This window comes from Hibiscus syriacus, unplaced genomic scaffold, assembly GCF_006381635.1.
Source record: "Hibiscus syriacus cultivar Baekdansim isolate YM2019G1 unplaced genomic scaffold, ASM638163v2 tig00117026_pilon, whole genome shotgun sequence".
Classification (NCBI taxonomy): Eukaryota; Viridiplantae; Streptophyta; class Magnoliopsida; order Malvales; family Malvaceae; genus Hibiscus; species Hibiscus syriacus.
Window position 1 is genome coordinate 412942 of NW_024063529.1, and position 14478 is coordinate 427419.

Here is a 14478-nt window from a genome sequence, read left to right on the forward strand (position 1 = left end):
TATGGTGCTCGAAAGGAATAACAACAATTCTTTTACCATGGAGGCCACTTTGTTGGTGCAAAAAATTAAAAAAAATGAATATATATCATAGGTTATAAAATGACAACTTATAAATTATCAAAAAAAAATTAAATTTTTTTTTAAAAAGATATATTATACATAACATATACATGTAATATATATGCATATCATCAACACTTATACAAATTATATTTACTAGATTAATCGATATTTACAAAATTTAAATTAGTCGATACTTACAAATTTTGGATTAGTCAAAATTTACTATGTATTCTAATTATATTTTATTTCGAAACTTATTATATAATTATATTTTAAATTAGTCGAGACTTACAAAAAAATTATTAGTAAAAATAATAAGTTTCGACTAATCTAAAAATTATAAGTCTTGACTAATTTAAATTTTGTAATTATCGATTAATCTAGTAAGAATATTTTGTATAAGTATTGATAATATGCATATATGTTACATACATATGTTATATATAATGTATCTTTTTTTTAAAAATTAATTTTTTTGATAATTTAAAAGTTATCATTTTATAACCGTTTATATATATATTCAAATTATTTTAATTTTTTTATAATAATTTCACTATTTCTATTATGAATATTCATTTTTTTAGCAATTTAATTTAACTTTTAGTATTTTTTCTATTTATTTTTTTGAATACTGAAATAATTTTATATTTATATATTTTATTTTATTTTAAATAAATAAGACCTTAAACTTTTCTAAAAAACAATTTGACGATCGAACAAAGCAAAAAAAAATAATTTAGCTCATCTGTCACGCCATCAGCCACAATAGACTGCCACATCAGCACTGTATTGGTTAACAACGGAAAATGTTGGTCAAAAGGCCACATTAAATTTATTTTTTGAATTGGAGGACTACATTAGGAGAAAAATAATACAAGGGTCACATTAATTTTTTTTTTAAGTAAAGGGACTTGGGTTCCTTTTTGCCTATTAATTTCAATGAAAACCAAACGCATTTGAAATTTCAAATAAAACCCTGTTTTCAAAAAAAAACCAAAAATATTATTAATTATACATGCATAATAAAAAAATTAAATTAAAATTAAAAAGAAAAAAGAAAATCATTCCAAGTCCTCCATGTAAATTCCAACAACGGGGAAGCTTTCTACCATACTACTGGCTGATTTTTCGGATCTCTCATTTTTTTCTCTTCAAATTCCCACCTTAATTTTATTTATATATACATTGCAAATCTTCCTAAGCTTTTTGCTTGTCCAAAGCTCTCTTTTATTTGAAGTCGGTATTATGAATCTATTATTTTAAGCTATCTTTTTCTCATTCCTTTTATCGTTTTCGTTTCATCGAATAAGAATAACGATATCATCTGAATTACGAATTCGTTTATAGGTGAGAAATGGCCGCCATATCGCTCCATGGTAATTTACATGCTACCGTCTATGAAGTTTGTAATCATCGGGGTGGTGGATTCTTCAACAAGGTATAAGTTCCTACACTTTTCTGTGTGGGTTGTTTAAGATTGAATTCCAGTTTTAATATTAATTAGGATTAGAGTAATGTCCTTGTTATTATATTTAGACGTAACGTCAAAATTAGCTTTCAACCTTTATCAAATTTGTTATTGTAATTTTTTTAGAATATTTTAACTTTCAACTTCTCATTTTAGAGGAAAAAAAACCGTAATGTTGGACTAAATGGTTATTTTGGACTCCCCTAAAGATTCAGTTTAGGATTTTTAAAAAAAACTTCTATTTAAGAGCATTAACTGTAACACTCTCAATCCGTATCCGACCCGGATACGAGTCTGATGTGTCACATTGACTTTTCAAACTTTGACTATTGACAAAATTCAAAGAAAATTTAAATCTTTTATTAAAGTAAAAGCGGTTTAGTTACATAAATTGACCACAATACCCAAAATCAATCAGAGCATAACTAATTCAACCAATTAGTACATGCCAATTATACTCAAAATAACCAAAATCATTTAAATTTTCTATTTTCTGATCTGAAATTTTGTAAGGGAGGTGCTGACCTGACTTACTCTTCTTCTATTCTCTTCTCGCTTCTGTAACTTATGTGTGAAACAATCACACGCTAAGTCGATGACTTAGTGAGGCATAAAAAAACACATATAATGAAATTCATACCCACTAATCATGCATGACTGTTTTATGCTATCAAATCATATAGCTCATTTTCATATACATCAACATATATATGCACTTGTACCATGTCACGAGAAACACATATCATTATATCAAAACATACATATTTATGTACAATCATTTCTATTATTATCAATTTGTACATTAGTCCTTATAATTTTATACTCTTATCCATAATATCCTTAATTATCACATCATAGCACATATATCAGTTCACAACGAAATAAACATATAATCATACCACGTTTATTTATCTTATTATTTTTATTAGCCCGTGAACACATGTGAGAACTATAGATATGTGAGTCTATAGAGGTTGTGCACTAATGTTGTCACCACAGCTCGTATAAATGCACCGAAGTGCCACGTAGAATTGCACCGTAGTGCCGCGTAGAAATGCACCGAAGTGCCATATAATAATGTCCATAAGGACCACATATCATTCCTTAAGATCATATACATATACTAGGGATCAAGTATGTGTCTCACAAGACTTCACACATGTTCCAAAGAATATATATATGTCCCGAAGGACCGCGTAGACCCTCGACTCTTGGCATGCCAACTATACCCACATAACATGGGCATTATCATTTATATCATTTCACATATTCACATATTCATATTACCTGGGCACGTAGTCTCATAGTTTTTGAACATAGCTCATTATCACATTTTCATATAATCATATAGTCACATAGTTCACTTACACGTAGATCATTTCCATATAATTCACATGTTACATATCTCAGGTTCTTGTATTCATATAACATATAATCACATAGATTACTTTCACATATATATGTTCTCATATAGTTTCTATCATTTCTTACACAATCACATTTATTCATGTATAGTATTTCATCTAAACCGTATAATAATGGCATATACTCATATCACCGAATAACTTCACCTGAATATATCTTTTGTTCATTTCAATGCTTAAATCATATAACACATAAGTTTTCCTTATGTCATTTATGCTACTTATTCATATAATCTTATGTTATCACCTAGGTAAATGCTACCTAACTTATCTCATTTTCCATTTATACCAGTTTAATCTATTTATTTAGTTAAATTTTACTTAAATCCTATACCATAGTTCTCTTTAGATATACTTATTCTCTATAACACTTATCTTATAGTTTGGCATCATCATTTATACTCAATTCCCTTCACTAATATATTATTCTCATATTACTCTATAGTCTAATCTTATTTAACTCATCATCATTCTCCTGTAGTCATATAAATCTATTATATTGATTCTTATAATTAATCACATTTACTATGTAACATGTATGGTCACCTATCATATAACCTATTTCACATTCTCATGTAATCATATAGATCATTCATATTAATTCCTATAACTTATCACACTGCATGCATTCACACAAATCATTTAATACATACTATAATATATATATCACATATACCCAAATCAAACATATGCATATGATCATACATTCAGGCCTTCTAATATAGGAAATAGACTTGTTGCAAGTCTTATTTCCGTTAAACATCATAAACTAACTTGTATGCACTCACCTGAGCTCACTAGTCAATTCCAATCTCTTATATTTCCCCTTGATCGATCTTACTTGTCAATGATTCTGGAACTTGATTAGGCTCTGAATCTACATAATTATACATTTTAAGACAATTATTTGATACCTACACCTTGTAATTGATACTAGAAACTTAAACGAACTTATTAAACCAATATTCACAATTTTCCTTTAGAGGGAATCGGTTCCCTACTATGGGGGTATTGATTCCCTCATGACATTCTGGAAATTTTTGTTCGTTTGAAGGGGTATCGGTTCCCCTTGAATGGGTACCGATTCCCCTTGCCTAGAAATCATATTTTTAGCTCGAAAATCACTTCATTTTCAGCTCAACACTTCATACTTCACTCCCTTTAATATTCCTAACTTTCATACACATACTTAAACTCATTTCTACTCCATAATCACTTCTTTAAACTCAAAATTCTATCATTTACATGGCATTCAAGAATCACACTAAATTTCCAACATGTTCTAAAACCCATTCTATCACTTCATATCTCTTAATTTAACCCTTGACAAGTCAAATTAAACTTCAAAATCTATTAACTCCTTCTATTTCAAAAATTCACTTAAAAACTCATTTTTCTTAATTTCTCATAACTTGCTAATCTTTGAGTTTTAAGCCACCTAAAGCTTTCCTTAATCTTTCTTAACATCCCAAGAATCAAAACAAGCTTTAAAACGAAAGAATTAACCAACTGAAGACCCACTTACCTTATACAAGGCTTCACGGTGGAGAGGAGAAAGAAGAAGACTGAAGAATACTCTGGAGAAATTATCTCATTTCCCAAGTTTTTATATCCCTTAAAAAGATAATAAAAAATCTTCTCTTAGAAAAGACCATAATACCCTTGTTATTTCCAAACTTTACCATTAAATCCAACATCAACTTTCTTCAATTAAATCCATGAACTTTTAACTTATTTCGAAATCGAGCACATAGTTTTTAAATTTTGCAATTTAGTCACTGACCCTGATTTAGGATGTTACATTAACCGTTTGTTAACTAATAGTTTCCATTCATAGAGGGACATTTTTGCCCCCAAAATGAAACAGTGAGGGCTAAAATGCTAAAAAAAAAGTCCAAATAACCATTTTAGTAAACATTAGAAGATTAATTTTGGTATTATGCCTTATATTTAGTGATAGGTATGAGATCGAGATCAACGAGTTTCGACTTGATTTTATATGATCATAGTCTTTTTTGATAAAATTTTAAGTTTGGCTCGAATTGCGACTATATATATTTTTTTGAATGATAAGTTCGAGTTTGAATTTAAGATGAAAATCTTCGACCTGATTCGAGAAAACAATATAATTATCTTGTATATTTAAGATAATTTTAATAATATTCATATCTCTATATTTTTCAATCAAGTCTCTATTTTATCTAATAAAGGTAAGATTATATATGTGTGTGAGGTCGGGTACGAGATTTTATTCAATAATCAGGTCAGATTTCAAGTTGGGTAGAGTTTGGGTAATGACAAATATAGGGGTAGAATGCCCAAATCAAGTTTAGACCGACCAAAAACTTAACTTGACATGATTCATGTCTATTCCTAATTACATCATAGGCTTGATTCACAATTATAGAAATTTTTTAAAAAATTTCAAAATTCAATATGTACAGTACATCTAATAAAAACGTAAAATTTAGTGATGAATTTATTAAAATAATAATTATATAAAAATTATAGTAATGTGTATAAATGGATCACTCTATATATACTAAGAACCCATCAGGGGCCTACCAAATGCCATTAAGAGGTCTAATTACGTGAGTCATAAATCTCTTCAAATTTTAATTTTAATTTATTTTTTCTGTTTATCTAATTATTAAAATTTAATCTCTCTATTTGTTTGATATTAAGTTATTAAAAAGTTACATACTCTAATTTAACATAAGTCCGTTAACATTGTTATCAATATAAAATTAATTTTTAAATCAAACAATTACAGAGGTTAAGTTCAATAAATTAGAAGTTGAGGGACATGAATTTAAAATTTCCGATGAGTATAACGACTGCTCCCTAAATGGACCCTCTTACGATGTTCCCTTTACTATGATTGTTGGAAAGCATTCTTTTACAAAACCTTTTTCTGTGTAAATAAATATGTAATAATGTCTGTGCATGCATGCATGAATATATATATATATATATATATAATGGAAGATATATGTTGCTTATTGCACATCCATTATTTTGAGAAAATTGTTAAATTTAATTTAATTTGTTAAGGAAAATAAAAAAATAAGAAAATTTGTATACCCAAATTTTTTTAGAATAGAGCATTAAAATTCTAGATCCCATTTTTTAAATTTTTAGATCCTCCACTTATATATATATATATATATATATATATATATATATATATATATATATATATATGTTTAGAGTGAAATCGGACCGGACTATGTTTAGAGCTAAATTTTCTCTATTTTCTTTTGTAGTTAATGGCGAAGGCGGAGGAGACGATCGGCCTCAGCGAAGGCGGGGCGAAGATCTACACGACGATCAGTCTTGGAACGGCTCGAGTCGGAAGAACTCGAAAAGTTGAACACGACAATGCTGCGTGGAACGAGTCATTTCACATATACTGCGCTCATACGGCTAAGCAGGTAATATTCACCGTGAAGGATGCAAAAACCATAGGAGCAGTTCTAATTGGCAAGGCATATTTGCCTGCTATAGACCTGTTATCAGGGGAGGAACTAGATAAATGGCTTGAACTCAGGGGTGAAGACGATGAGCCCTTGGATAATGATGCTAAAATTCATGTCCGGCTTCGATATTTCGATGTTACTAAGGACCTGAACTGGAACCGTGGCATCATTAGTCCGAAATTCCCTGGCGTTCCGTATACGTATTATTCACAGAGGAACGGCTGCAAGGTCATTCTATACCAGGATGCACACATCCCTGATGGATTTATTCCCCGAATTCCGCTTGCCGGAGGCAATAAGTACGAGGTGCATCGATGCTGGGAGGACATTTTCGATCACATCAACAATGCCAAACACTTGGTTTACATTACCGGATGGTCCGTTTACACCGAGATCAAATTGATGAGAGATTTGAAGAGAGCGAAGCCAGGGAGGGACATGAAGCTTGGTGATCTTCTTAAAAAGAAGGCAAGTGAAGGTGTTAGAGTGAATGTGCTTGTTTGGGATGACAGAACGTCTGTTGGTGCATTAAAGAAAGATGGGTTGATGGCCACACATGACGAAGATACGTATCAATTCTTCGAGGATACCGAAGTCAACTGTGTCTTATGCCCTCGTAATCCCGATGACAGCGGAAGTTTCGTCCAGGACTTGCAGATCTCTACGATGTTCACTCATCATCAAAAGATTGTTGTAGTGGACGCATCGATGCCTAGAGGTGATTCGAAGAGGAAGAGGATCGTGAGCTTTATCGGCGGCCTTGATCTTTGCGACGGAAGATACGACACGCCTTTTCATCCCCTTTTCAGCACTCTGGATACGATTCACAGCAATGATTTTCATCAGCCGAACCTCCCTGGGGCTGATATCACCAAAGGTGGTCCGAGGGGACCATGGCACGATATCCACTGCCGACTCGAAGGACCTATAGCTTGGGATGTCTTGTTCAATTTCGAGCAAAGGTGGAAAAAACAAGGTGGTAAAGATGTACTCTTAGATCTCAATGACCTTGAAGGTACCATCATTCCCCCATCTCCGGTTATGTACCCCGATGATCACGAGACATGGAACGTCCAATTATTTAGATCAATCGATGGAGGGGCTGCTTTCGGTTTTCCTGATACACCTGAAGACGCTGCAAGAGCTGGACTTGTTAGCGGAAAGGACAGTATCATCGATAGAAGCATTCAAGATGCCTATATCAACGCTATCCGACGAGCCAAGAACTTTATCTATATCGAAAATCAATATTTCCTCGGAAGCTCCTTCGATTGGCTCGACGAAAATGATGGCATTAAGGTCGAGGCTGTCGAAGCTTTGCATTTGATTCCAAAAGAGCTTTGTCTTAAGATAGTTAGAAAGATTCTGGCAGGGGAGAGGTTTGTAGTGTATGTTGTTATCCCAATGTGGCCTGAAGGAATCCCAGATAGTGGAGCAGTGCAGGCAATTTTAGATTGGCAAAGGAGGACCATGACCATGATGTACAAGGAAATCGTTACGGCTCTCCAATCGAAGGACAACGACGAGGATCCTCGAAACTACTTAACATTCTTCTGCCTCGGCAATCGAGAAAAGAAGGTGGATGGTGAATATGAACCTGAAAATCAACCGGATCCCGATTCGGATCACGAAAGAGCTCAAAATTCCCGTCGTTTCATGGTTTATGTCCATACCAAAATGATGATAGGTAAGTGACGGAAAAACGGAACTCGAATTCAGCTTAATCCATTGTGTTTAACCATGCTTTCCCTTTGTTGCAGTTGATGATGAATACATAATAATCGGATCGGCCAACATCAACCAAAGATCGATGGATGGTGCACGAGACTCCGAGATAGCAATGGGAGCCTACCAACCCCATCATTTATCGATTAGGGTACCGGCAAGGGGTCAGGTCCACGGTTTCCGAATGGCGCTGTGGTACGAGCACCTCGGCATGCTCGACGACCGGTTCCTGTACCCGGAAAAAAAGGAATGTGTGAGGAGAGTGAACCATCTGGCTGACAAATATTGGGAACTATACTCAAAGAACTCTCTTGACCAAAACTTGCCTGGTCACCTATTGGCCTACCCTGTTGGCATTTCTAGTGATGGAACCATAACTCAGTTGCCAAACTTCGAGTACTTCCCTGACACCAGGGCTAGGATTCTTGGTACAAAATCTGATTATCTCCCTCCCATACTCACGACTTAGTGGATTTCTATGTTCGGAATAAAAAATCAGATCGAATTAGAAAATTGAATCAGTTAATTTGAGAGCCGATGTCAAATCTAACTTATTACGTATAATTGAAACATCTATTTCGATATTCTTTAAATAAAATCGTTTCTTAAATTTCATGAACAAAAGTAATGAAGATAATTTTATTTTCATTTGAAATATGTAGCATCATTGAGTTAAGAGCTGGACATAATGCCTGTGGCTTGGGCTGGGCATGTACTTTGTTGTGTGGGAGTCAAATCTTGACAATTCATTGCAGTATAGTATAGATAGTGACAGAGAAGCACCATTAAAGCTGATTTTTGAGATTTCTATTAATATCAGATAATCAACACGTCACGGGTAAAATATATTACAGGTCACTTGATTATTAGTTTGGTTAAAAATAGGCTATTATTTTCTCAAAGTTATAGTTTAATCACTAAGCTAAAATATTTTTAGAAATATATCATTAAAAAATGTAACGGAAGTCTAACATAACTTGTTAGTCACCAAAATCTTTGTATTGTATCAATTTAGTCCTGCTTTTTTAATATCATTCGCTAACTTTTTCCACCTCCATTCATATGCACTGATCAAAAGTCACAAAGGAAGAAAAGAAAGTAAAAGAATGAATGACTCTCTGCATTAATGTTACAATTTCGCTAGTGGCAAACAAGACTCATTCTCTTTTTTTAACCATTTCCATCTACAAATACTACACAATCCTGTTTTGGGGTTTGCTTGGATTTTAGCAAAAAATTTGAATCAAGGAAACTGCCCATGAAAGTGTCTCCCCACCATGTTATGGCATCAAATCCCTTGGCTTTAGTGCTGCATTTGGTATCTTACTCCAGCTGCTAGTACTCTTTGCTGCTGTATCTGATTCATTTATTAAACAATAGAAAAAATGGTGAATAAATCATTAATATTTGATAAAAATTGCATTGTTTTTAAAAAAAAATGGTACCTGGAAAAGTTCATGTAATTTGTTCTTTAGGAAACAATACTCATGTTCTAGCAGCTCCAATGCTCTCAGACACCTGGAGAAACATTGGTCGGATTGAAACTCGGAATAAAGATGGTATAAGGGATATTGAACTCTTTGTCACTCGATTTAACGTGTTAATGAAATGCAGCAGCATGCATACTAACCAGGCACGGTTCTGCTCGAAAACGGCTCAAAAGGCAACGCAGACATTTCTGATCCTTTTGGCACCAATGCTCGAGCTGCTTCCAATGAACTGATTCAAATGGATTCCCATTTTATTGAAATCCGACAACTCTCTATCCATTCTACACATAAACAGATTCATGATTTTTTTTTATTAGGTGACAAACTTATAAAGTTTTAAGGAGGAAGACCGCCCCATTAGTCCATTCTATCCATCCCGAATACTACACCATACATGACCAACTCAACGCATTGATTGAGAAAATGAAACAGGCATTTGGTGATCATTACAGCAACGATCTGGGGTTCCTCATAAGTTTCTCCGATTCATGGAAGTAGATGTTGACGACTTCCGATACGAAGTTCGGCGAGGATTCGTCTTGAAGCTGTTGGAGTTGCAATAATTGCTCGTCCAGTATCCCCTAATGAAACACCAACTCTTTTAAAAACACATACACACACAAGCAAAAGTAAGACTCTTTCATGAGAAATTAACACACACCTGGTGGAAAAGGAATGCGAGCAGGTGGTTCATGTCGGCTCGCAACCGATCGGCAGCCAACCCCAACATCCACACTGGCAGACCCGTTTTGGCTCCTGGATTGTTGAACCTTCACACGAATGTGGGTAAAAATTTGACCCGGAAACGGAAATGGGTGGGGGGGTTCCCTCTCTATATGAATAGGAGACTTCTGCTTGTTGATTTCGAGCTTTTCAGGGTGTAGGGTTTTGTGTATGTCTTTGTTTTCTGTGTTGAAGCGGGAATGTTTTTCACTCATGGAAGCTTTCAAGTTCAACATCTATTTAAAGCATGGGAGATTGGCTAGCTAGAGCCACCTTGGACCCCAAACTTCACCACTCGAAACTATAAAATATTAATGGTTACGGATTTTGATAATATAATACCAGATATTGTAAAATTTTATTATATAGTGATTTTTTCAATTCATTTTGTTACATTTATATTAAATATAGTATTTATCTTCTTAACCTAATTGACTAAAGGTAGACTGTAAATTCATCACTCAACTTTCTTCTTATTTTTATTTTGATCATTAAAATTTAAAAAAATTCAATTTACTCGTTGAACTTTTGATTTGTTCCTATTTTGATCATTCAAGGGGTAAATCATTAATAGAAGAGTGACATGGAAGCCACATTTGTTGATATGAACAATTATTTATTGACATGGAATCTGTTTTTCATTCACGTCATTTTTTCAAATATAAAAGTTTTACAATTTTATTCTCGTGCTACGGTGGTACTGCAATTATCATTTTTTTAATGTATTCTTCAACCAATCAAGATACCAACATACTTTTGTTAATGTCTCGTAACACTCTATTAGTTTAAATTTTACTTAAATCACTTTAAAACTCAACCTTGAACCTAAAATACATGAAACTCTAAACCAATATGATTTATAATATTGATCGTCTAAGTAATGTGAAATTAAGATATACAATGTGTTTCATCATTCTCCACATGTCCACCATTAGGATTTGGAACAAACCACTTCATCATCGAAAAATCAAAGGGGATTCGAAACTAGATTTTTTTACAAGAGTAACAAAGTTCTTAGGTTATTTCATATTTTCTAAAAGAAAAATATCCAATCATAACGCCTAAGTATTTAACAGTAGAGTGACCAAATATGAGCAAATCTAAAAGTTAATGAGTAAGTTAAAAAATTTAAACTTTGAAGACTAAAAGTGAGAAAAAATTTAGTGATGAAATTTGTAATTTACGATTGACTAATATTTTTTATATGCAAAATTAGTATAATGCCAAATTAGCCCCCATCATTTATTAAAATGGTCATTTTGACCCATATTTTCATTCACATTTTGGCATCTGACATTTTATTTTAGGACAAAAAGACTCATGACATTTGATCAAATAGTCACTTTGACTCTTATTAATTTAATACATATTGGTTTCATGAGATGAAGAGTTTAATGGTATCACTTTATATAATCATATCAGAGTGTTTAAGTTATATTTGTTAACAATGTGGGGATAAAATCTAAAATAAGTATTCCTTAATTTCATTTTATATTATCTTATATCTAATGAGTCCACTTATACACTATTATTAAATTTCATTAGGTTAATATTTATTATTAAAGCTTATATTAATTAAGATTAAATATTTTTAATATGTTAATATATTTAAATACTTATTTTTTATTTATGAGTTTAAAAGAAGTATTCCTTAGTCGCTTTGCTCGGTTGTTGGGCGCTAAGGCAACCTTGAAACCTAAGTTTGGTTGCTTAATTTGTTGCGAAATTAAGAACAAAAAGAGTATGAACGGATATAAGAGATGCACGAGAGTATTTGGCTTGAAAGTCGGGTTAGTCTTATTTCCAAGAGAAAGAATGAATACAATAAGGGTGGGGAAGCCCCCTTTTATAATGAGAATCCCCTAAGAGATAATGACTGAGTCTACTTCTACTCTAACTAAAAGTACATCCCTACTTTGTCCCTTTTCTTAGAGAGGGTCGGTCTTGACTTGGAGAGGGCCCGAGTCAGGGTGTGCTCGGCCTTACCCGATTCTGGTGCTAACTTGGTGCATCGGGGCAGACTTGGCACGTCGCTTGATGCGCGGGTGTGCGCTGGTGGATGTTGGACTAGCCCTCATGATCACGGTCAATGACATTCTCCCCCACTAGTTCTAGCAACGCCCATCGCTTGGCTTGAATGAAATTGCTCGATTTTTGTCCTTGAATTGCCATAAGGCTTCGACAGGTTCCCAACTCCCCTCGCTTTCGGGAAACCCTTTCCATTAGACAAGGTATTCGTGTCTTGATTTGTGCCCCACTCCGTGATTAACTCTTTCGGCGTAGATGGCTTCAACTTCCCTTTCGTAAGAGGAATAACATGTAATTGAAAGGCTCCCATTTATTATATTAATTGAAATTATTATTTAAACTAAAATTTATTAGAGATTAATAAATTAATTGAAACAACTTTTAAACTTCTCAAATTTAACCTAATCTAATCATAATTTAAGATGCGATGAAAAAAAGTTAACAGTCATCCACCGAAAATATTAAATTATCATATATTTTTAAATATTTTTATATTTTATATTAATATTTTATTTTTACCTTTAAAATATTATAAATTTGCCTTTAAAATTAAATTTTATATCCGTCTCTGTCATAAATAATAATATTTAAAATAAAAGGATTCAATATTTTATCCTCTTGTCTCGTGTTCCATCCATGCTTAGCTAACAAGCAAAGAAATTCCTGCCATCTTAGCTGAATAATACTTAAGTTTCACAGCATATAAATATCAATCTTATTTTATATGAATCATGTTTAAATTTATTTTAATTTTATTCTAGATTTATTTTAGTTTTAATTTAAGGGTAAACTACACAAACATAAATGATCTTAAGTTTTATAAATTTATGGTCACTGAATTCAAAAAGTATAATATATGATCATTTTCATTTCGTTTTAATTAAGATGTTAGCTGTCATGAGTTGGATGATGTGATATATTAATAAAAAATTTTAATTTTTAATTGAACCCTTAAACTTTAGATAAATTACTAACCATCAATTTTTTCATAAACCCAATATAATTCAGAATATAAAATATAAATTTGTCCATTTTTTCCCATATGTTTTCCTCCCCATACTTACCCTCTCTATTACTTCCCTGCGAAACAATATCGGTGAGTTTGGTGGCCATTCAAGCCTTTTTCATAACTCAATAAATTTCAATGGCACTGCACTCTTTTAAAAATCAACTTAAACAGTTTACCACTCTCTTTCTCCCCTCTTCTTTCCCTTTTTTTTTTCTTTTACAATTTATGTCAGTTTCTATAAATCCAATCAATTTTTCTTAATTTTGTTTAGGCGACATCGACATCGGTTTTGATTCTAGTTGCTGACCGTTGATTGTTTTTCTCATTTTTTTTTAGTTTTTTAATAAAGATAATTGTCTTTGTGAATATATATTTTTGTCATTGTGACACGTTTATCTCTGTCTTTGAGGCACAATTTTATCTGTTTTTGATAGTTTTCAGTCATTTGACCGTTTTTTTTTCTCAGAGTTTGATTTGATTATCCATGACTGATCAAGGTGTTTATTTGTTATCATATTGATCTTCCCTGTTTTAGACCATCGGATTGATTTGCATACACATTTTGTGTTTATGGATAATTTTCTCACGCCACTTGACTCTAATTTGCCATTTGTCGGTGGTTTTTTCAACAGCTTCATCCCATTTATTGGTTCGTTTATCGATGCAGTCAGATTTATTAGTATCTTTATTTTGTTCGAGACTTTTGGTTAAATTTTTTTTAACATTTTCATTCTTTGATCATTGTGTGATTTAGTTGGCTAATTTTTGTCTCGATGATTATAAAAAAATTGTCCTAATTATAATTTAGTTTACGTTTACGGTTATGCTTATAAATCTTGATTATAATTCTGGATATTTTCTATTATCAATAAAACTAGTTATTTTCTATTGAAAAAATCAACTTAAATAATAATTAAAGTTCCACTTACAAGAAGAAAAGAAAAGAAAACTCCTACTTTGAAACAATCACTTGACACGTGGGGAATGTCTCAGGAAAGGCGGGTTAATATACGGCTAATATACAGCATTACCGGATACATTAAAATGTATTTAATAAATTCGGTTTAGC

General features: G+C 32.5%; 1 protein-coding gene and 1 pseudogene across 1 annotated transcript; one reads left to right on the forward strand and one right to left on the reverse strand.

Annotated features, from left to right (window-relative positions):
- The first annotated feature begins 1404 nt into the window (after nucleotides 1-1404).
- On the forward strand, nucleotides 1405-8628 carry LOC120196105 (phospholipase D alpha 1-like). Its single transcript, XM_039197984.1, has 3 exons — nucleotides 1405-1501; nucleotides 6222-8121; nucleotides 8195-8628. Exons 1-3 carry the CDS (start codon nucleotides 1418-1420, stop codon nucleotides 8626-8628), a joined length of 2418 nt encoding a protein of 805 aa, XP_039053915.1. The 5' UTR covers nucleotides 1405-1417.
- Nucleotides 8629-9462: 834 nt separating this feature from the next.
- Nucleotides 9463-10379, reverse strand: LOC120196106 (annotated as a pseudogene).
- Between the last annotated feature and the right edge of the window lie 4099 nt (nucleotides 10380-14478).